At 40.9% G+C, this 26,008-nt stretch overlaps 1 protein-coding gene across 1 annotated transcript in view; it reads right to left on the bottom strand.

Annotated features, from left to right (window-relative positions):
• Nucleotides 1-361: 361 nt before the first annotated feature.
• The window catches only part of PTGFRN (prostaglandin F2 receptor inhibitor), a 188,335-nt gene continuing 162,688 nt past the window's right edge, over nucleotides 362-26,008 (bottom strand). The window contains exons 5-9 of the mRNA XM_053705760.1: nucleotides 19,742-20,158; nucleotides 15,960-16,346; nucleotides 14,823-14,930; nucleotides 13,679-13,975; nucleotides 362-1,729 (exon numbers count right to left, since the gene is read on the bottom strand). Coding sequence (XP_053561735.1) covers nucleotides 1,560-1,729; nucleotides 13,679-13,975; nucleotides 14,823-14,930; nucleotides 15,960-16,346; nucleotides 19,742-20,158 — 1,379 coding nt within the window. The 3' untranslated portion in view covers nucleotides 362-1,559. The remainder of the gene's footprint in view (nucleotides 1,730-13,678; nucleotides 13,976-14,822; nucleotides 14,931-15,959; nucleotides 16,347-19,741; nucleotides 20,159-26,008) is intronic.

Raw genomic sequence — 26,008 nt, forward strand, 5'->3', positions numbered from 1 at the left:
AAGGATTTATCTAGACTTTCCCTTTAATTTTGTCTTTACTGTCCCTTTAATCGTTTAGAGGAATGCCAAAAAAATGTAATTACAAGGTGTTTACTGTCCCTTTAAACTCAAAACAACAATGAATAGAAATATTTCATTTGTTTGTACTTATGCTGGATGGCAGTGCCAGTATTAACCAGTATCAGCTGTGGCTAAACAGAACTGGCGTCTCATCTGCTCACAATGAATTATTCGCCCCTCTCCTTCAGAACTGACAGTTATACTGGAGATGTAGAAAACAGAACGCATGAAAGAAATATACTGACGACCCTTTTCTGAAAAAGGTTTTATACATCACTGGTCAGACAATAACAAATCTGTGTCAAAAAATAAAAGAAGGTCTTTATTTTGTTTATTGCTCGAGAAGCCGCAGGCAGAGGCGGAAAACAGGACATACAAACCGCAGTATAAAAACTTGTATCTTTCAGAAACAATCACTATAAAATACATATACTCAAGTCTCCAATTAACCTCTGCATTGCTGGAAAGGACGAAAAGCTGCTAAACCTTTTTGTTTTACGGCAAAATTCTGCAGCATTGAATTTCTGTACCGGTATCAATAAAAAAAAACCCAACAAAACAAACAAAAAAAGAAACATTTTACGATTATATAAAAAAATACTTTAAAAAATAATCCAAAACATGTGCTTGTCATTTAAATAAGCAGTACCATGCGAGAAGACCCGCGTCTCTCTGCTCGTCTGGAGAATAGTGCACAAATAAGCCGAACCATAAATTCAGCTAGGTATTAGTGAGCGGATTGTTGATAGAACTATATACAGACTGAGGTTTACATTGTCTTTCCCCTTTGGCCTGTATTGTGGCACCAGATGAGCAGTAAAGACCGCTATATGAAGTACACGTCGGGCTATACTGAGGCATACAGTATATATGGCTGTCACGTATGATCAGTAACTTGGCACTGAACACTTGGCTTTGTACAGATTTCATCACAACATACAGAGCTTCCTTCATAACCTGCACAAATGATTGCAATGCACACAAGGCATGGATAACGCAGTGGATCAAACTCTCTTTTGGTTCCAATGGCATCTGTTGGATGTTGTCCGTACTGCAATGTCAGACACTGGGGCTTAAACTGGTGCCTTTTTACACAAGCACCCTCACAAATATTAACCCTTGGGTGGCCTAGACGGTCTTGTTCATAATTCCACATTTGGCAGCTGAAGAACTAATATTCTTCATTTAAAGAGTTCCCATGTAACCTCAGTAGAGGCTCTCAACCTCCTCATCTGTCCTAGGGCTTAGTTGTTCTCCACAGGTTTATTGTCCTTTATGTGTCCATTGCACTATGGGTCAACAGTTACTTCTTTTGGATCCACAATCGGAAATCAGGGTCAACTCATGTTCGTCCTACATGGGCCCAGAGCCTCAGTTTATTATGCATAAGGTTCTGAGTGATGGAGGCTTTAGATCAATCTCATAACCATTTGCCCCTATGGCTTTGTGTCACTAGCAGCCCACTTAGTGACTCAGTATTCCGGGCTATTGACTATTTGTCAGTCCATTTCCATTGACATGAGACGGCGGTGCTCCCTACGGGTCTCCTTAATTGGCTGAGTCTTACAACAAAAGTGTGAGGTGCAATATCCAATCAGACAAGAGAGAAGGCCGACCACCAGAGCGAGACCAACTCCGATAATTAGTGGATACTTGAAAGCACTTAGCACTGGGGAGAAAAAGAAACAAAGTCACTAACACAGTTAAAAAGTATGTGCTATGTGTGTAAACACTGTGTATTCATTTCAGTGTCTGTCTAAATATGAAAAAAAAAAAAAAAAAACTAACTTAATCATGCAAAATGTACATATCCAAGACCAGTAAATATATACAAGGAAATGTGTTTGTTTTTAAACGTTTCTAGGGATGTAATTCTGATACCATCCACATGGTGGTGATATGACAACACAAGAAACATAAATTATGCTTACCAGATACTTTCCTTTCCTTCTGTATGGGAAAAGTCCACAGCTGCATTCATTACTTGTGGGAAATACTGAACCTGGCCACCAGGAGGAGGCAAAGACACCCCAGCCAAAGGCTTAAATACCTCCCCCACTTCCTACTAACCCCAGTCATTCTGCCGAGGGAACAAGGAACAGTAGGAGAAATATCAGGGTGAAAAAGGTGCCAGAAGAATACATTTAAATGTAGGGCCGCCCATCTGAGAACACGGTCTGGAGCTGTGGACTCTTCCCATACAGAAGGAAAGGAAGTTATCTGGTAAGCATAATTTATGTTTTCCTTCTTAATATGGGAAGAGTCCACAGCTGCATTCCTTACTTGTGGGAAACATATACCCAAGCTCTAGAGGACACTGCATGCTAACAGGAGGGTAAAAAGAGAGGCGGTCCCTAATCTGAGGGCACCACAGCCTACAAAACCTTTCTCCCAAAGGCTGCCTCAGCAGAAGCAAAAACATCAAACTTGTAAAATTTGGAAAAAGTATGTAATGAGGACCAGGTAGCCGCCTTACAAATCTGATCCATAGAGGCCTCATTTTTGAAGGCCCAAGAGGAAACCACTGCTCTTGTAGAATGAGCAGTAATCCTCAGAGGAGGCTTATGTCCCGCTGTCTCTATGCTAAACGGATGACACTCCTCAGCCAAAAAGATAAGGAAGTCGAAGAGGCCCTCTGACCCCTACGTTTCCCGGAATAGAGAACAGAGAAAGAAGTTTGTCTAAATCCCTTCGTGGTCTGAAGAAAGAACTTCAAGGCACAAACCACATCCAGAATTACGTTGTAAACGTTACTTCGATGAAGAAGGATTAGGATATAAGAAAGGAACCACAATCTCTTGATTGATGTTGCGATTTGACATAACCTCAGGAAGAAAACCTAACTTGGTTTGTAGAACAGCCTTATCAGCATGGAACGCCAGATAAGGAGGGACGCATTGCCAGGCAGCAATCTCAGATACTCTGCGCGCAGAAGCAATAGCCAGTAGAAAAGGAACCTTCCAAGACAACAAATCAATATCTACTTCATGCATAGGCTCCAACAGAGCCTGTTGCAAAACTTTAAGAAGAAGATTTAAACTCCAAGGAGGAGCATTAGATCTAAACACAGGTCTGATCCGAGCAGAGCCTTACATGACTGTACATCTGGAAGCTCAGCGAACCTCTTGTGTAGTAACAGACAGGGCCGGAATCTGTCCCTTCAGAGGACTTGCAGAAAAGCCCTTCTCCAGTTCATCCTGGAGAACAGAATAAGTAGGTCCTTCACACCTTATGATAGATGTGACAAGAAACCGGCTTACGAGCTTGAATGAGAGTATAAATAACTCTCTCAGAAAACCCTCTCTTGACTAGGACTAAGCGTTCAATCTCCACACAGTCGGCCTCAGAGAATCTAGACATTGATGAACAGAGACCTTGATTAGCAGATCCCTGCGACAAGGTAACTTCCACGGAGAAGATGACACCCCCACTAGATCCGCGAACCATATCCTTGGCGGCCAAAACGGAGCAATCAGTATTAATGATGCCTGCTCTTGCTTGATTCGAGCCACTACACGAGTGAAGTAGAGGCAACGGTCGGAAAAGATAAATTTGGATTAAACCTCCAAGGCACTGCTAATGCATCTGTTAGCTCCGCCTAAAGAATCCCTGTACCTCGACCCATATCTGGGTAGCTTGGTATAGCGACGTCATAAGATCTTCATTTGGAAAAACTCTGCAAACACTTCGGTAAGGAGAGACCATTCCCCCAGATGCAAGGATTGTCTGCTGAGGAAATCCGATTCCCAGTAAAGCACATCCGGAATATGGAACGCTGACAGCGAACAGATGTGGGTCTCCGCCCACTCCAGAATCTGAGATACTTCCCTCATAGCTAGGGAGCTTCTCGTTTCCCCCTAATGATTGATGTAAGCCACCAAGGATATAATATCCGATTGGAATCTGATAAACTGGGACGAACACAGCGGAGGCCAGGCCTTCAGAGCATTGTATATTGCCCAAAGCTCCAAAATGAAATCGGAAGGAAGATTTCCTCCTGAGTCAATAGGCCCTGTGCCTTCCTGGCAACTTAAACAGCTCCCCATCCTGACAGATTAGCGACCGTAGTCACAATCACCCAGTATGGTCTTAAGATGTATGACCCTCGGGAAAAGTGATCCAGACAAAACCACCAAGACAGCGATTCTCTCGATCGGTTGTACAGAGAAATCTGTTGAGACAGATCTGAATGATCATCATGAGACCAATCACCTCCATACACCGAGCCACAGATGGCTTTAAGTAGGTCTGGAGGGCAAGACATGTGGAAGCTAGCTTGCAACGTCTCTGGTCTGTTAGAAATATTCTCATGTCTATGGAGTCTATTATAGTATCCAGGAATTCTACCCTGCTACTTGATATAAGAGAACTCGCTCTAGAATTATCTTCCATCCATGGGATCGAAGAAGACAGGAGGAGAGATTCCTAATGGTCTACTCTTCGAAACATTTCTTGGAGCCATAGCTAGACCAAACGGAAGTGCAATAAACTGGAAGTGCTGGTCCAGGAATGCAAACCTTAGGAGCTGGAAGCGGTCCTTGGGATTGGTAAGTGAAGGGAGCATCCTTCAGATCTATCGTGGTCATGAACTGCCTTTCTCGAACGAGGGGAAGAATGGACCTTATTGTCTCCATCTTGAACAAGGGGATATTTAAAAACTTGTTTAAGCACTTTAGGTCCAAAATCGGACAGAAAGTTCCCTCCTTCTTTGGGACCCCGAAAAAGTTGAAATAGTACCCCCAACCTCTCTCTGTGATAGGCACCAGGACAAAAACTCCTAAGAGGACAGATCCCGTACGCACCCCAGAAAGGCATCCCTCTTTTCTGGTCTGGAAAAAAGGTTTGAGGGGAGAAATCTGCCCTTGGGTGGCTGAGACTTGAAACCTATCTTTTAACCCTGAGCTATAAACCTCCAGGATCCATGGATTCTGCACGTCCCTGAACCAAGCGACTGAAAGAGCGACAGTCTGCCCCTACACGATCCAGAAGAGGACCAGGGACTGCCCCTTAATGCCGACTTAGACTCCACGGGCTTCTTGCTCTGCTTGGATTTATTCCAGAACAGAGCCGGCTTCCAAGAGCTCTTGGTTTGCTCTGGCTTAGCGGAGGACTGCTGACAATGGGTTTTATCAGAACGAAAACAACGAGAATTGGAATTTTGGCCCTTAGACTAGCTCTTATTCTCTTGTGGTAGGAGTAGGAGGGCACCGTTGCCCCCTGAGAGCATGGAGATAATTGAGTCCAGGCCTGGACCAAACAAAATCTTTCCCTTACAGGGGAGGGAAAGAAGTCTAGACTTAGAAGTCATATCCGCAGACCATGACTTCAGCCAGAGCACGACGGACCTGAACAGAAAAAGCTGAAGCCTTAGCATCGAGGCGAATAATCTGCTTAATAGCATCACAGATAAATGAATTAGCAACCCTCAAGGCCTTAATTCTTTCCTGAATAACGTCGAGGGGACCCTCCACCTCGGTCAAATCCTATAAGGAGTCTCACCAGTAGGTAGTTTCTCCAGCAACCGCGGCAACAGCCACCAGTTGAAACAAATATCCCGCATGTTGAAACATCTTTCTTAACAGAGTTTCAATCTTTTATCCATGGGCTCTTTAAACGAAGATCTATCCTCAAGCAGGATATTAGTATGTTTATCAAGGGTGAAGACAGCACCATACCTTTTAGGAACGGAACCCCACAACTCCATTGAGAGTCCAGGACCGGGAACAATTTCTTAAAGGGAAAAGAGGGGGAAAAGGAATCCAATCTCGTCCCATTCATTCTTAATAATGTTCGCCATCTAACAGGCACAGGGAAGGATAAGGTACCACCCTATCCTCAAACTCTATCCAATTTAGGAATCAAAGGTTCATCAGGCAGCTTGGCCTCTGAAACCTCTAAATTCGCCAAAACTTCCTTTAGAAGACTGCGCAAATTCCTAAAACTAAAGTCTGGTTCCTCCGCAGCCAGAGGTTTAGAGGCAGCAGACTCCGACCCAGAATGTTCATACTCTGAAGTCTCAGAAAGAACTTCATCCTCTGATAACCTATCAGTTAAATTTAATAAATTATCTAATGTACTCTGGGAAGGAGTGCAATATGTAACCATTCGCTTGTAGGGCGAGGTAAAGCATTAAAGGCCACAGACACCGCCGTCTGAACTTATTTTATTAAAGAAAACAGCACCCTTATAACCCAATGGCTGGGGCACTCCCCACCGCCTATGACCCAGGCAGTACAGAGATTTATGACTCCTCTCTGATAGACACCCAGTCAAGAAAGATGGAATGAAAGCCGCGACCACTCCCGGTCACATGGTGTACAATGTAGGATCGTCCCTGCTATGAGAAAAAGCTCTCCAAGCTGGTAAGCTGCACAGCTCTCAAAGTGAAACCTGTATATTCCATAACAGCCTATGAGCCCATAACATCTCACACATAAAAGCAGCATAAAATCTCCACTGTTCAATAATCCTCCTCAAGAGATATTAACCATTGTTTTTATAAAGATAAAAACATAATTTATGCTTACCTGATAAATTTATTTCTCTTGTAGTGTAGTCAGTCCACGGGTCATCCATTACTTATGGGATTATATCTCTTCCCCAACAGGAAGTTGCAAGAGGATCACCCAAGCAGAGCTGCTATATAGCTCCTCCCCTCACATGTCATATCCAGTCATTCGACCGAAACAAGACGAGAAAGGAGAAACCATAGGGTGCAGTGGTGACTGGAGTTTAATTAAAAATTTAGAACTGCCGTAAAAGACAGGGCGGGCCGTGGACTGACTACACTACAAGAGAAATAAATTTATCAGGTAAGCATAAATTATGTTTTCTCTTAAGTTAAGTGTAGTCAGTCCACGGGTCATCCATTACTTATGGGATACCAATACCAAAGCTAAAAGTACACGGATGATGGGAGGGACAAGGCAGGAACTTTAAACGGAAGGAACCACTGCCTGTAGAACCTTTCTCCCAAAAACAGCCTCCGAAGAAGCAAAAGTGTCAAATTTGTAAAATTTGGAGAAAGTGTGAAGTGAAGACCAAGTTGCAGCCTTGCAAATCTGTTCAACAGAGGCCTCATTTTTAAAGGCCCAGGTGGAAGCCACAGCTCTAGTAGAATGAGCTGTAATCCTTTCAGGAGGCTGCTGTCCAGCAGTCTCATAGGCTAAACGTATTATGCTACGAAGCCAAAAAGAGAGAGAGGTAGCCGAAGCTTTTTGACCTCTCCTCTGTCCAGAGTAAACGACAAACAGGGAAGAAGTTTGACGAAAATCTTTAGTTGCCTGCAAATAGAACTTCAGGGCACGGACTACGTCCAGATTATGCAAAAGTCGTTCCTTCTTTGAAGAAGGGTTAGGACACAATGATGGAACAACAATTTCTTGATTGATATTCCTGTTAGAAACTACCTTAGGTAAGAACCCGGGTTTAGTACGCAGAACTACCTTGTCGGAATGAAAAATCAGATAAGGAGAATCACAATGCAAGGCGGATAACTCAGAGACTCTTCGAGCCGAGGAAATAGCCATCAAAAACAGAACTTTCCAAGATAACAGCTTGATATCAACGGAATGAAGGGGTTCAAACGGAACGCCTTGCAGAACGTTAAGAACTAAGTTTAAGCTCCACGGCGGAGCAACAGTCTTAAACACAGGCTTAATCCTAGCCAAAGCCTGACAAAAAGCCTGAACGTCTGGAACTTCTGCCAGACGTTTGTGCAGAAGAATAGACAGAGCAGAAATCTGTCCCTTTAACGAACTAGCAGATAAGCCCTTTTCTAAACCCTCTTGTAGAAAAGACAATATCCTAGGAATCCTAATCTTACTCCATGAGTAACTCTTGGATTCGCACCAATATAAATATTTACGCCATATCTTATGGTAAATTCTTCTGGTAACAGGTTTCCTAGCCTGTATTAAGGTATCAATAACCGACTCTGAGAAGCCACGCTTTGATAAAATCAAGCGTTCAATCTCCATGCAGTCAGCCTCAGAGAAATTAGATTTGGATGGTTGAAAGGACCCTGAATTAGAAGGTCCTGCCTCAGAGGCAGAGACCATGGTGGACAGGACGACATGTCCACTAGGTCTGCATACCAGGTCCTGCGTGGCCACGCAGGCGCTATCAGAATCACCGATGCTCTCTCCTGTCTGATCTTGGCAATCAGTCGAGGAAGCATCGGAAATGGTGGAAACACATAAGCCATGTTGAAGACCCAATGTGCTGTCAGAGCATCTATCAGCACCGCTCCCGGGTCCCTGGACCTGGATCCGTAACAAGGAAGCTTGGCGTTCTGGCGAGACGCCATGAGATCCAGATCTGGTTTGCCCCAACGATGAATCAGTTGAGCGAAGACCTTCGGATGAAGTTCCCACTCCCCCGGATGAAAAGTCTGGCGACTTAGAAAATCCGCCTCCCAGTTCTCCACGCCTGGGATGTGGATCGCTGACAGGTGGCAAGAGTGAGACTCTGCCCAGCGAATTATCTTTGAGACTTCCAACATTGCTAGGGAACTCCTGGTTCCCCCTTGATGGTTGATGTAAGCCACAGTCGTGATGTTGTCCGACTGAAATCTGATGAACCTCAGAGTTGCTAACTGAGGCCAAGCTAGAAGAGCATTGAATATTGCTCTTAACTCCAGAATATTTATTGGGAGGAGTTTCTCCTCCTGAGTCCATGATCCCTGAGCCTTCAGGGAATTCCAGACTGCGCCCCAACCTAGAAGGCTGGCATCTGTTGTTACAATCGTCCAATCTGGCCTGCGAAAGGTCATCCCTTTGGACAGATGGGGCCGAGAAAGCAACCATAGAAGAGAATCTCTGGTCTCTTGATCCAGATTTAGCAGAGGGGACAAATCTGAGTAATCCCCATTCCACTGACTTAGCATGCACAATTGCAGCGGTCTAAGATGCAGGCGCGCAAATGGTACTATGTCCATTGCCGCTACCATTAAGCCGACTACCTCCATGCACTGAGCCACTGACGGGTGTGGAATGGAATGAAGGGCACGGCAAGCATTTAGAAGTTTTGAGAACCTGGCCTCCGTCAGGTAAATTTTCATCTCTACAGAATCTATAAGAGTCCCTAGGAAGGGAACCCTTGTAAGTGGCAATAGAGAACTCTTTTCCACGTTCACCTTCCACCCATGCGACCTCAGAAATGCCAGAACTATCTCTGTATGAGACTTGGCAGTTTGAAAACTTGACGCTTGTATCAGAATGTCGTCTAGGTACGGAGCCACCGCTATGCCTTGCGGTCTTAGTACCGCCAGAAGTGAGCCCAGAACCTTTGTAAAGATTCTTGGGGCCGTAGCTAACCCGAAGGGAAGAGCTACAAACTGGTAATGCCTATCTAGGAAGGCAAATCTTAAGTACCGGTAATGATCCTTGTGAATCGGTATGTGAAGGTAGGCATCCTTTAAGTCCACTGTGGTCATGTACTGACCCTCTTGGATCATGGGTAGGATGGTTCGAATAGTTTCCATTTTGAATGATGGAACTCTTAGGAATTTGTTTAGGATCTTTAAATCCAAGATTGGTCTGAAGGTTCCCTCTTTCTTGGGAACCACAAATAGATTTGAATAGAATCCTTGCCCGTGTTCCGTCCGCGGAACTGGGTGGATCACCCCCATTAGTAAGAGGTCTTGTACACAGCGTAGAAACGCCTCTTTCTTTATTTGGTTTGCTGATAACCTTGAAAGATGAAATCTCCCTTGTGGAGGAGAAGCTTTGAAGTCCAGAAGATATCCCTGAGATATGATCTCCAACGCCCAGGGATCCTGGACATCTCTTGCCCAAGCCTGGGCAAAGAGAGAAAGTCTGCCCCCCACTAGATCCGTTTCCGGATAGGGGGCCCTCTCTTCATGCTGTCTTAGGGGCAGCAGCAGGTTTTCTGGCCTGCTTGCCCTTGTTCCAGGACTGGTTAGCTTTCCAGCCCTGTCTGTAACGAGCAACAGCTCCTTCCTGTTTTGGCGCGGAGGAAGTTGATGTTGCTCCTGCCTTGAAGTTACGAAAGGCACGAAAATTAGACTGTTTGGCCTTTGATTTGGCCCTGTCCTGAGGCAGAGCATGGCCCTTACCTCCCGTAATGTCAGCGATAATTTCTTTCAAGCCGGGCCCGAATAAGGTCTGCCCTTTGAAAGGAATATTAAGCAATTTAGATTTAGAAGTCACATCAGCTGACCATGATTTAAGCCACAGCGCTCTGCGAGCTTGGATGGCGAATCCAGAGTTCTTAGCCGTAAGTTTGGTTAAATGTACGACGGCATCAGAAACAAATGCGTTAGCTAGCTTAAGTGCTTTAAGCTTGTTCATAATTTCATCCAATGGAGCTGTGCGAATGGCCTCCTCCAGAGACTCAAACCAGAATGCCGCCGCAGCAGTGACAGGCGCAATGCATGCAAGGGGCTGTAAGATAAAACCTTGTTGAACAAACATTTTCTTAAGGTAACCCTCTAATTTTTTTATCCATTGGATCTGAAAAGGCACAACTATCCTCCACCGGGATAGTGGTACGCTTAGCCAAAGTAGAAACTGCTCCCTCCACCTTAGGGACCGTCTGCCATAAGTCCCGTGTGGTGGCGTCTATTGGAAACATTTTCCTAAATATAGGAGGGGGGGAAAAAGGCACACCGGGTCTATCCCACTCCTTGCTAATAATTTCTGTAAGCCTCTTAGGTATAGGAAAAACGTCAGTACACACCGGTACCGCATAGTATTTATCCAGCCTACATAATTTCTCTGGAATTGCAACCGTGTTACAATCATTCAGAGCCGCTAATACCTCCCCTAGCAATACGCGGAGGTTCTCAAGCTTAAATTTAAAATTAGAAATCTCTGAATCCAGTCTTCCTGGATCAGATCCGTCACCCACAGAATGAAGCTCTCCGTCCTCATGTTCTGCAAATTGTGACGCAGTATCGGACATGGCTCTCCCATCATCAGCGCGCTCTGTCCTTAACCCAGAGCAATCGCGCTTGCCTCTTAATTCTGGCAATTTAGATAATACTTCTGTCATAACAGTAGCAATGTCTTGCAAAGTGATTTGTATGGGCCTCCCTGTTGGCGCCACAATATCACGCACCTCCTGAGCGGGAGGCAAAGGTACCGACACGTGAGGAGAGTTAGTCGGCATAACTTCCCCCTCATTGTCTGGTGATAATTTCTTTACATGTAAAGATTGACTTTTATTTAAAGTGACATCAATGCAATTAGTACACAAATTTCTATTGGGCTCCACATTGGCCTTTAAACATAGTGAACAAAGAGATTCATCTGAGTCAGACATGTTTAAACAGACTAGCAATGAGACTAGCAAGCTTGGAAAAAACTTTCAATGAATTTACAAGCAATATAAAAAACGCTACTGCGCCTTTAAGAAGCACAAAAAGCTGTCACAGTTGAAATAACAATGAACCAAATTAGTTATAGCAACCAAATTTTCACAGTAAATGTATTAAGTTAGCAGAGCATTGCACCCACTTGCAAATGGATGATTAACCCCTTAATACCCAAAAACGGATAACAATTATATAATTAACGTTTTTATCACAGTCAAACACACTGTCACAGGTCTGCTGTGACTGATTACCTCCCTCAAAACGAATTTTGAAGACCCCTGAGCTCTCTAGAGACGTCCTGGATCATGGAGGATGAAGTAGGAAGATTGTGACTGAAATTTTACTGCGCAAAAAAGCGCTAAAATAGGCCCCTCCCACTCATATTACAACAGTGGGGAAGCTCAGTAAACTGTTTCTATGCAGAAAACAAAGATAGCCATGTGGTAAAAATCATGCCCCAATAAGTTTTATCACCAAGTACCTCACAAAAAACGATTAACATGCTAGTAAAGTTTTGAACATATATTTTAAAAGCTATGAAGTGTTATTAATAAGCCTGCTACCAGTCGCATTTACTGCAGTGAAGGCTCATACATTACTTCAGTATTAACAGTATTTTCTGAGTCAAATTCCATTCCCTAGAAAAATACTTCAGTGTGCACACACTCATCAGCCTAATACCAGTCGCTACCACTGCATTTAAGGCTGAACTTACATTACATTGGTATTAGCAGTATTTTCTCAGTCAATTCCATTCCTTAGAAAAATTATTTACTGCACATACCTCGTTTGCAGGGGGGCCCTGCATGCTATTCCCCTTTTCTGAAGTTACCTCACTCCTCAGAATGTATGAGAACAGCCAGTGGATCTTAGTTACGTCTGCTAAGATCATAGAAAACGCAGGCAGATTCTTCTTCTAATGCTGCCTGAGAACAAACGGCACACTCCGGTGCCATTTAAAATAAACTTTTGATTGAAGAAATAAACTAAGTTTAAAAACATCACAGACCTCTCACAACGACCTATCTTTAGTTAGGTTGCAAGAGAATGACTGGATATGACATGTGAGGGGAGGAGCTATATAGCAGCTCTGCTTGGGTGATCCTCTTGCAACTTCCTGTTGGGGAAGAGATATAATCCCATAAGTAATGGATGACCCGTTGACTGACTACACTTAACAAGAGAAAGGAGCCACACTATGACCCTGTCTTCTATACGTTAACATGAGTGTAAAGTAATGAAACAATCTTACCGGAATCTATGCCGTGGAACAGTGACACGATCCTTCAAGTTTGACAGATTGTAGCAGCGCTTCTGACATGGACTTTAGTGAAGAAAGCAGGCAGCGAAACTCGTCAACGCTGATTGCTTAAGGAGCTGTTAATATGAGTCTGGATGGGTTCGCAGAAAGACTCTCCCTGCATCTCCAGACTCTCTTACCCATGCTCTCACTGAGAGGCTGACAAGACTACTTAAAACTCCTGTCCCATCTTGAAGAGTACTACCCTCCATAAGAGACTACTCCGAAATCTTCTGACACTTCTCTGCCAACCTCCTGTGGAAAAAAAGGCAAAGAATGACTGGGGATAGGAGGAAGTGGGGAAGGTATAAAAGCCTTTGGCTGGGGGTGTCTTTGCCTCCTCCTGGTGGCCAGGTTCGATATTTCCCACAAGTAAGGAATGCAGCTGTGGACTCTTCCCATATTAGGAAGGAAAGTAGAATGTATGCACTTGTTGAGGGTATAAAAGACAACTAAATGTGCAGACATGACTAAGGGCTGATTGTAGGCCCAAAACGTTGTCTATTTATCATACTTTGGACCCTGTCATGTTACAATAAAGTTCCCTTTTGGTGGCTGGAACTCAACTTTATTTTATTGAGCATAATCTGGAAGTGGATGATCCAGGGTTCTGTGCCCCACAGAGTGCCGTTTTCTAGACAATGCGCTGCAACATACTGGCACCAAACACATTGTAAGAGTAAGCAGCATACAAAACAAATGTGAAGGACTCAAAAAAGGTTGTCCCAAAAAAGAATGTCAGGAAGACAGACTGGAAAATTATAAAAAGGGGCGATGGGTTGCAGGAAGGGAGGAATTGTTTACCAACATGGAAGTTAAGGTTCCAGGCTCTGAGTTTTCTGTCCATCTCTTACCTAAATCCCAGTCCTTTTAGGGCGAGCCAGGTTAATCCTATGCCTGTGTGTTGTGCATTTTGTGTATGGCTAAACATTCCGATATATTTAGCAATTAGTGCTAATAGTGTGTAGAACATATCTTACCGTCCATTCTGACCCTCAGTGACACAACATTGGAGGTGATTCCTTCTTGACTATTCCATCCACCTTCACCTGAACGAACCCAGGGGGTAACAACGCAGTAATAGCTACCAGCATCCTGTTCCTCGCAGTTGTATATACGCAGCCTGTATTCCATGTCACTCATGCGCTCCAGCGCAACCTCACTACTACTGTTCCTGCGAGTCTGACGGACTTGAGCTGCTCGATTCACTGCTGCCAGCAGCACTGGTGACTCACCTGGGCGCTGTGCAAACCAGGAAACCTCAAACCCCAGGTCTTCTGTGTAAACACAAATGCAGAGGATAAGCTACACCTGGGATATACAACTGCAGGTGACATTCATGAAATACATGAAGTGTAACAAATTAAATCAGATATGGATACAATATTCAGATACTCTATTCTAGAGTGATAAAATATAATTTAATTTGTACACACATTTTCACATAGGTACTCTCACAAGAAGCCAATATAGTTGAACCACCACAAGGGGGCAGCGATACATTAAAAATTAACCATCACACATTTTAGTATCTGTACCATTAGTGTTGGGCAAATAAGAATTACAATAAGAAGAGACAAGATCGACATCTAGATCACCCAGTGAATATTGTACTAAAAAAAAAAATGAAACAAGATGCTCAGACTGTACTAAAGATTATATATATATATATATGTAGTTCCTGATGTATTTTTTTTTTATATATAAGGAGGATTTGGGAGGAGACAGCAGTGGTTTCTTTTGGTAATTAGCCAATTGTGACCAGACACAGTTTGCTTTATTATTTTACGTTAAAACCTCCCAGTATTTCGTGTAGCACTTCTAGCTGAGAGCGCTTCATTTAATGCAGTGTCTGGACACTGGTTCGTGCACAATGTCGTCTCCCTCACTTTAGGGATTATTTCTGTTGCGCACTGTGGTGTTTAATGTTATGGGGGATACAAAGATGCACTGTGTCTTGTGTCCATCAGGAAGATCACCTGTACATATAGTAAATATACACATAGCACTGCCCTAAGTACAAACTATCCTGATGACTATAGTATGGATACACATGCATACATAAGTACTGTATATAGCGATACAATCAATCATATATAAACATATTTGTGCTTAAATGTTAACCTGGTTCAGCAGCCAGTCCATGAAAACTAATAATGCACCAGAATTCAGCTCTCTCTCTGCGGGAAACAGACGGACTGTCAGACATAGCGGTGATATTAAACAGCAAACCTGTGAAAATAGAAAGAAAATATTCTGATCAACTTCTACAGATGTCCATCACCTCCCAGGGACAAGACAATGCTCATTCACACACAAGGACACTCAGGATTCCACACCACACTCTCACAGGATTACAAAAAACTTACAGCCTGGCATACCCAGAATTCCATAAATTGCTAGGACCACCACATTTTTATATCTCATACTTTAATGCATTCAGGACCTTATCACTTGCCGCCACCCCCAGGCCTGCCTCTCTCACGCAGCGCCACCCCCAGGCCTGCCTCTCTCACGCAGCGCCACCCCCAGGCCTGCCTCTCTCACGCACCGCCACCCCCAGGCCTGCCTCTCTCACGCACCGCCACCCCCAGGCCTGCCTCTCTCACGCACCGCCACCCCCCAGGCCTGCCTCTCTCACGCACCGCCACCCCCAGGCCTGCCTCTCTCACGCACCGCCACCCCCAGGCCTGCCTCTCTCACGCAACGCCACCCCCAGGCCTGCCTCTCTCACGCACCGCCACCCCCAGGCCTGCCTCTCTCACGCACCGCCACCCCCAGGCCTGCCTCTCTCACGCACCGCCACCCCCAGGCCTGCCTCTCTCACGCACCGCCACCCCCAGGCCTGCCTCTCTCATGCACCGCCACCCCCAGGGCTGCCTCTCTCACGCACCGCCACCCCCAGGGCTGCCTCTCTCACGCACCGCCACCCCCAGGCCTGCCTCTCTCACGCACCGCCACCCCCAGGCCTGCCTCTCTCACGCACCGCCATCCCCAGGCCTGCCTCTCTCACACACCGCCATCCCCAGGCCACCCTTGTTATGCATGAGGGGGGGGGGTTATAAAGTGAGAGGGAAACAGCTTCTGCTGTAAGAATCACCAGGCAAAGTAATACATGAGTGGGGTAATAATAAAGTGATAGAGGGAAAACTTGTGCTGTAGGCACAGTATAGTGCGAGGCTGGGGATTATTACTGTACATGTATAGTTCGATGTGTAAAACAAGCGGTGTGGCTCATGGGCCCTGGCTTTATTTGCTCACCTGAGCTTTGGAATCCCAGCTGCACAGGATTGGAAATCTGCCTTTGGACTTCCCTCCAGACTCCTCCCCCTCCTTGCGTCCAGGCAGCAATAGCACAGCGGTAGGCTCCGACATCCTGCATCTGCGCCCGGTACAATCTAAAGAGATAGAGCCCCTCTTCTTCCTTCTCCAGCATTGTGTCCGCTCTGCTGCCCATCTCCCTAAATATTACTCCATCATGACTCAGTGAGATAACCAGAACAGGCCCTGATGTGTGATCCACCGTCACCTGCACTGAGTACTTTGGTGAAGGGATATGTCTAGCAGTTGCACCACATCTCATCTCAAACGTCCCACCTGCTGCCGACACCAGCCTGGTCAGTTTAGCACCAACTGTGAGGACAGGATCTGTAAGGTGAGAACAAGGAGTTACACTGAACCTACCAGCAGAATGAATATCCCGATATACCAGTGATGTCTAAGCTTGGCACCCCAGCTGTTTCAGAACTACATTTCCCATAATGCTAAACTAGACTGCAGAGTACCTAAGCATCATGGGAAATGTAGTTCTGAAACATCTGGGGTGCCAAGGTTAGCCATCACTGATGTTCCATCACCTGCATGAGTGCCAGCACAAATAATGAATGTTCTCCTAAGTCTCCACAGAAAGGTATTTTTGCAATATGTCAAATCTTAATTGCTGCATATTTTCAATGATGTTCGAAAACCGATCCCTTCACTAAATTAATTTGCTGTAATATCTGCTTTTAAGAATATGGACCATATAGGAGCACAGGTCCCTGGTTCTAAACTCTCTAAGTATCCCGTTATCTTACACTGTATACAACACTGCTGTATATGTTTCTGGCTTCTGTGTTGCAGCTAAGGATGAAGACATAAAATACCACAAATGCTGTGTGTGCAACCACCCGCTACAATGTGCCACCTTATTGCCTCTTGCTATTGCACAGCTGGTATGTGAGAGAAAATAAAACGCAACTGTAGCATAAAACAATAATCCACATATATGCACAAATGTGTAACATACATGATCACCCACAGCTTCACTCACGTGCCAATTAGTGTCTAGCACATGTGTAACATATGATCACCCACAGCTTCACTCACATGCCAATTAGTGTCTAACACATGTGTAACCTATATGATCACCCACAGCTTCACTCACATGCCAATTAGTGTCTAACACATGTGTAACATATAACCCACAGCTTCACTCACATGCCAATTAGTGTCTAACACATGTGTAACCTATATGATCACCCACAGCTTCACTCACATGCCAATTAGTGTCTAACACATGTGTAACCTATATGATCACCCACAGCTACACTCACATGCCAATTAGTGTCTAACACATGTGTAACATATAACCCACAGCTTCACTCACATGCCAATTAGTGTCTAACACATGTGTAACATATAACCCACAGCTTCACTCACATGCCAATTAGTGTCTAACACATGTGTAACATATAACCCACAGCTTCACTCACATGCCAATTAGTGTCTAACACATGTGTAACATATAACCCACAGCTTCACTCACATGCCAATTAGTGTCTAACACATGTGTAACATATAACCCACAGCTTCACTCACATGCCAATTAGTGTCTAACACATGTGTAACATATAACCCACAGCCCCAGAGGCAGAACTTTTCTTCACTTTCTGCTTCACTCACATGCCAATTAGTGTCTAACACATGTGTAACATATAACCCACAGCTTCACTCACGTGCCAATTAGTGTCTAACACATGTGTAACCTATAACCCACAGCTTCACTCACATGCCAATTAGTGTCTAACACATGTGTAACATATGATAACCCACAGCTTCACTCACATGCCAATTAGTGTCTAACACATGTGTAACCTATAACCCACAGCTTCACTCACATGCCAATTAGTGTCTAACACATGTGTAACCTATAACCCACAGCTTCACTCACATGCCAATTAGTGTCTAACACATGTGTAACATATGATAACCCACAGCTTCACTCACATGCCAATTAGTGTCTAACACATGTGTAACATATGATCACCCACAGCTTCACTCACATGCCAATTAGTGTCTAACACATGTGTAACATATAACCCACAGCTTCACTCGCATGCCAATTAGTGTCTAACACATGTGTAACCTATAACCCACAGCTTCACTCACATGCCAATTAGTGTCTAACACATGTGTAACATATAACCCACAGCTTCACTCACATGCCAATTAGTGTCTAACACATGTGTAACCTATATGATAACCCACAGCTTCACTCACATGCCAATTAGTGTCTAACACATGTGTAACATATGATAACCCACAGCTTCACTCACATGCCAATTAGTGTCTAACACATGTGTAACATATAACCCACAGCTTCACTCACATGCCAATTAGTGTCTAACACATGTGTAACCTATAACCCACAGCTTCACTCACGTGCCAATTAGTGTCTAACACATGTGTAACATATAACCCACATCAGCTTCACTCACATGCCAATTAGTGTCTAACACATGTGTAACCTATATGATCACCCACAGCTTCACTCACATGCTAATTAGTGTCTAACACATGTGTAACATATGATAACCCACAGCTTCACTCACATGCCAATTAGTGTCTAACACATGTGTAACATATAACCCACAGCTTCACTCACATGCCAATTAGTGTCTAACACATGTGTAACATATGATCACCCACAGCTTCACTCACATGCCAATCAGTGTCTAACACATGTGTAACATATGATCACCCACAGCTTCACTCACATGCCAATTAGTGTCTAACACATGAGTAACATATATGATAACCCACAGCTACACTCACATGCCAATTAGTGTTTAACACATGTGTAACATATGATAACCCACAGCTTCACTCACATGCCAATTAGTGTCTAACACATGTGTAACATATAACCCACAGCTACACTCACATGCCAATTAGTGTTTAACACATGTGTAACATATAACCCACAGCTACACTCACATGCCAATTAGTGTCTAACACATTTGTAACATATGATCACCCACAGCTTCACTCACATGCCAATTAGTGTCTAACACATGAGTAACATATATGATAACCCACAGCTACACTCACATGCCAATTAGTGTTTAACACATGTGTAACATATAACTCACAGCTTCACTCTAACAGGTCTCTATGGAGACCTACAAGCAACGTTTTGGGCTTAGTGCTAGCCCTTATTCATGCTTCAAGCACTAGCCTGAAACATTGCTTGTACACTTGTTGGATCCTGCACATGCTAATGAAATAAAGGTTCTTTTAATGTTGTGCGCTGGAGGTTTGGACGTTTTTTGTTGCAGCAGGCTTGGTAAGTTATCTCCGTGCTGGAAGTGTGGCGCTGTTTCTTACCTCTATTTGAGAGCAAACAAAACCTGTCCAATATCATTTACAAGAAAAAGAAAGAGGCAGCCTATGCAGATGAACCATTAAACATGGCTACACGCAGGGTACACACAAGTGTGAGTTTAATGTATCTAAGTCTATTCTTAGCAACAGGACACAAATTAATAGAGAGAGGTTGGCCATGTAGATTTAGTAAAGACTAGTAATTTTGTGATGCACATTTTACATCCGAATATACCTGTGCGGCAAAAGATCCCTTTATTCCTGAGACAGTGAGTGTGAAAAAAGTGACTACACCTAAATAAAAATAATTAACCAAAACTGACAGCCCTTTAATATGTTTTGATGACTATTTACAAGAAGAAAAAAAATAAAGATAATTATTTGACAGAGTAACGTACCTTCTGCCTCCCAGAAGACCATGACGGGCCTTGATGTAACCTCTCTGCTCTGTACCCAGCTGTCATTTCTCTGCTGCTGCCAGGATGTCACCACGCAATGGTAGTTACCTCTGTCTTTCTCCAATGTCCATCGGATAAGAAGAACAAAAGTATGGGGGTCCTTTCGTAAGAAGATTATGTCCCCATTCGCTAGTTGCTGCTTATAAGCTTCCCCAGCCTGCAGAATCCAGTCTTGGTCCAGGGAGCCCAGAAGCTGAGAGTGGACAGCTGGAACGTCTCCCGGTAAGGAAGGAGTGTAATACCAGGAGACTGACAGACGGGCATCAGCAGAACCGATCACATGACACTCAAGTTCAGTAGGCTCCTGAGAAAACTGAGGTATGAGGGAGGCATTCATAGACACCTCAAATTCTGGCACTGTAACAGAAATAGGGGGGCAGACACAAGTGAATAAGACGGGGTGCAGAGCAAACCATGGCACATACATTTGTAGGATAGGATGAGTAAACAATGCAGAGGGGAAGAATACTGGTACAGAAGTATAGAGGACATTGTCACCAGCAGTAAATGTAGTATTAGTACAGGGGAAGAATACTGGTACAGAAGTATAAAGGACATTGTCACCAGCAGTAAATGTAGTATTAGTACAGGGGAAGAATACTGGTACAGAAGGAACATGTCACCAGCAGTAAATGTAGTATTAGTACAGGGGAAGAATACTGGTACAGAAGTATAGACAGAAGGAACATGTCACCAGCAGTAAATGTAGTATTAGTACAGGGGAAGAATACTGGTACAGAAGGAACATGTCACCAGCAGTAAATGTAGTATTAGTACAGGGGAAGAATACTGGTACAGAAGGAACATGTCACCAGCAGTAAATGTAGTACAGGGGAAGAATACTGGTACAGAAGTATAGAGGACATTGTCACCAGCAGTAAATGTAGTACAGGGGAAGAATACTGGTACAGAAGGAACATGTCACCAGCAGTAAATGTAGTACAGGGTAAGAATACTGGTACAGAAGTATAGAGGACATTGTCACCAGCAGTAAATGTAGTATTGGTACAGGGGAAGAATACTGGTACAGAAGTATAGAGGACACTGTCACCAGCAGTAAATGTAGTATTAGTACAGGGGAAGAATACTGGTACAGAAGTATAGAGGACATTGTCACCAGCAGTAAATGTAGTATTGGTACAGGGGAAGAATACTGGTACAGAAGTATAGAGGACATTGTCACCAGCAGTAAATGTAGTATTAGTACAGGGGAAGAATACTGGTACAGAAGTATAGAGGACATTGTCACCAGCAGTAAATGTAGTATTAGTACAGGGGAAGAATACTGGTACAGAAGTATAGAGGACATTGTCACCAGCAGTAAATGTAGTACAGGGGATACCTGGTTTATAAGCATCAACTTGAGTGAGCAAAACGCCAAAGGAACATGACACAGAAGCATTTTCTTTCTACACTTCCGTGTCCCTTTAATCAGACTGTAATTGCTTTAACCAAACGCATAGTATTAAAAAGGGACACTGTATATTAGACATTCCTCTTTATAGTAGCGTCTACAACATGTAGTTAGATGAAAACTGGTGCCCTTAAACTGCTCAAGAGGCTGATACATTGAAATCACAGCCTTTTGGCAATTAAAGTGACAGTATACACTCATTTTCATATAACTGCATGTAATAGACACTACTATACAGAATATGTACAGTACTGATATAAATATACAGTATACACTAATTGTCATATAACTGCATGTAACAGACACTACTATACAGAATATGTACAGATACTGATATAAATATACAGTATACACTAATTGTCATATAACTGCATGTAACAGACACTACTATACAGAATATGTACAGATACTAATATAAATATACAGTATATGCTAATTGTCATATAACTGCATGTAACAGACACTACTATACAGAATATGCACAGATACTGATATAAATATATAGTATACACTAATTGTCATATAACTGCATGTAATAGACACTACTATACAGAATATGTACAGATACTGATATAAATATACAGTATACACTAATTGTCATATAACTGCATGTAATAGACACTACTATACAGAATATGTACAGATACTGATATAAATATACAGTATATACTAATTGTCATATAACTGCATGTAACAGACACTACTATACAGAATATGTACAGATACTGATATAAATATACAGTATACACTAATTGTCATATAACTGCATGTAACAGACACTACTATACAGAATATGTACAGATACTGATATAAATATACAGTATACACCAATTGTCATATAACTGCATGTAATAGACACTACTATACAGAATATGTACAGATACTGATATAAATATACAGTATACACTAATTGTCATATAACTGCATGTAATAGACACTACTATACAGAATATGTACAGATACTGATATAAATATACAGTATATACTAATTACATATAACTGCATGTAATAGACACTACTATACAGAATATGTACAGATACTGATATAAATATACAGTATACACTAATTGTCATATCACTGCATGTAATAGACACTACTATACAGAATATGTACAGATACTGATATAAATATACAGTATACACTAATTGTCATATAACTGCATGTAACAGACACTATTATACAGAATATGTACAGATACTGATATAAATATACAGCATACACTAATTGTCATATGACTGCATGTAATAGACACTACTATACAGAATATGTACAGATACTGATATAAATATACAGTATACACTAATTGTCATATAACTGCATGTAATAGACACTACTATACAGAATATGTACAGATACTGATATAAATATACAGTATACACTAATTGTCATATAACTGCATGTAATAGACACTACTATACAGAATATGCAGATACTGATATAAATATACAGTATATACTAATTGTCATATAACTGCATGTAATAGACACTACTATACAGAATATGTACAGATACTGATATAAATATACAGTATACTGTACACTAATCGTCATATAACTGCATGTAATAGACACTACTATACAGAATATGTACAGATACTGATATAAATATACAGTATACACTAATTGTCATATAACTGCATGTAACAGACACTACTATACAGAATATGTACAGATACTGATATAAATATACAGTATACACCAATTGTCATATAACTGCATGTAATAGACACTACTATACAGAATATGTACAGAAACTGATATAAATATACAGTATACACTAATTGTCATATAACTGCATGTAACAGACACTACTATACAGAATATGTACAGATACTGATATAAATATACAGTATACACCAATTGTCATATAACTGCATGTAACATACACTACTATACAGAATATGTACAGATACTAATATAAATATACAGTATACACTAATTGTCATATAACTGCATGTAATAGACACTACTATACAGAATATGTACACATACTGATATAAATATACAGTATACACCAATTGTCATATAACTGCATGTAATAGACACTAATATACAGAATATGTACAGATACTGATATAAATATACAGTATACACTAATTGTCATATAACTGCATGTAATAGACACTACTATACATAATATGTACAGATACTGATATAAATATACAGTATACACTAATTGTCATATAACTGCATGTAATAGACACTACTATACAGAATATGTACAGATACTGATATAAATATACAGTATACACTAATTGTCATATAACTGCATGTAATAGACACTACTATACAGAATATGTACAGCTACTGATATAAATATACCGTATACACTAATTGTCATATAACTGCATGTAATAGACACTACTATACAGAATATGTACAGATACTGATATAAATATACAGTATACACTAATTGTCATATAACTGCATGTAATAGACACTACTATACAGAATATGTACAGATACTGATATAAATATACAGTATACACTAATTGTCATATAACTGCATGTAATAGACACTACTATACAGAATATGTACAGATACTGATATAAATATACAGTCTATAGTAATTGTCATATAACTGCATGTAATAGACACTACTATACAGAATATGTACAGATACTGATATAAATATACAGTATACACTAATTGTCATATAACTGCATGTAATAGACACTACTATACAGAATATGTACAGATACTGATATAAATATACAGTCTATAGTAATTGTCATATAACTGCATGTAATAGACACTACTATACAGAATATGTACAGATACTGATATAAATATACAGTCTATAGTAATTGTCATATAACTGCATGTAATAGACACTACTATACAGAATATGTACAGATACTGATATAAATATACAGCATACACTAATTGTCATATAACTGCATGTAATATACACTACTATACAGAATATGTACAGATACTGATATAAATATACAGTATACACTAATTGTCATATAACTGCATGTAATAGACACTACTATACAGAATATGTACAGATACTGATATAAATATACAGTATACACTAATTGTCATATAACTGCATGTAATAGACACTACTATACAGAATATGTACAGATACTGATATAAATATACAGTCTATAGTAATTGTCATATAACTGTATGTAATAGACACTACTATACAGAATATGTACAGATACTGATATAAATATACATTATACACTAATTGTCATATAACTGCATGTAACAGACACTACTATACAGAATATGTACAGATACTGATATAAATATACAGTATACACTAATTATCATATAACTGTATGTAATAGACACTACTATACAGAATATGTACAGATACTGATATAAATATACAGTATACACTAATTGTCATATAACTGTGTGTAATAGACACTACTATACAGAATATGTACAGATACTGATATAAATATACAGTATACACTAATTGTCATATAACTGCATGTAACAGACACTGCTATACAGAATATGTACAGATACTGATATAAATATACAGTATACACTAATTGTCATATAACTGCATGTAACAAACACTACTATACAGAATATGTACAGATACTGATATAAATATACAGTATACACTAATTGTCATATAACTGCATGTAATAGACACTACTATACAGAATATGTACAGATACTGATATAAATATACAGTATACACTAATTGTCATATAACTGCATGTAATAGACACTAATATACAGAATATGTACAGATACTGATATAAATATACAGTATACACTAATTACATATAACTGCATGTAATAGACACTACTATACAGAATATGTACAGATACTGATATAAATATACAGTATACACTAATTGTCATATAACTGCATGTAATAGACACTACTATACAGAATATGTACAGATACTGATATAAATATACAGTATATACTAATTGTCATATAACTGCATGTAACAGACACTACTATACAGAATATGTACAGATACTGATATAAATATACAGTATACACTAATTGTCATATAACTGCATGTAATAGACACTACTATACAGAATATGTACAGATACTGATATAAATATACAGTATATACTAATTGTCATATAACTGCATGTAATAGACACTACTATACAGAATATGTACAGATACTGATATAAATATACAGTATACACTAATTGTCATATAACTGCATGTAATAGACACTACTATACAGAATATGTACAGATACTGATATAAATATACAGTATATACTAATTGTCATATAACTGCATGTAATAGACACTACTATACAGAATATGTACAGATACTGATATAAATATACAGTATACACTAATTGTCATATAACTGCATGCAATAGACACTACTATACAGAATATGTACAGATACTGATATAAATATACAGTATATACTAATTGTCATATAACTGTATGTAATAGACACTACTATACAGAATATGTACAGATACTGATATAAATATACAGTATACACTAATTGTCATATAACTGCATGTAATAGACACTACTATACAGAATATGTACAGATACTGATATAAATATACAGTATATACTAATTGTCATATAACTGCATGTAATAGACACTACTATACAGAATATGCAGATACTGATATAAATATACAGTATACACCAATTGTCATATAACTGCATGTAATAGACACTACTATACAGAATATGCAGATACTGATATAAATATACAGTATACAATAATTGTCATATAACTGCATGTAATAGATACTACTATACAGAATATGTACAGATACTGATATAAATATACAGTATATACTAATTGTCATATAACTGC

This window comes from Bombina bombina, chromosome 3 (genome assembly GCF_027579735.1).
Source record: "Bombina bombina isolate aBomBom1 chromosome 3, aBomBom1.pri, whole genome shotgun sequence".
In the NCBI taxonomy this organism is placed as follows: Eukaryota; Metazoa; Chordata; class Amphibia; order Anura; family Bombinatoridae; genus Bombina; species Bombina bombina.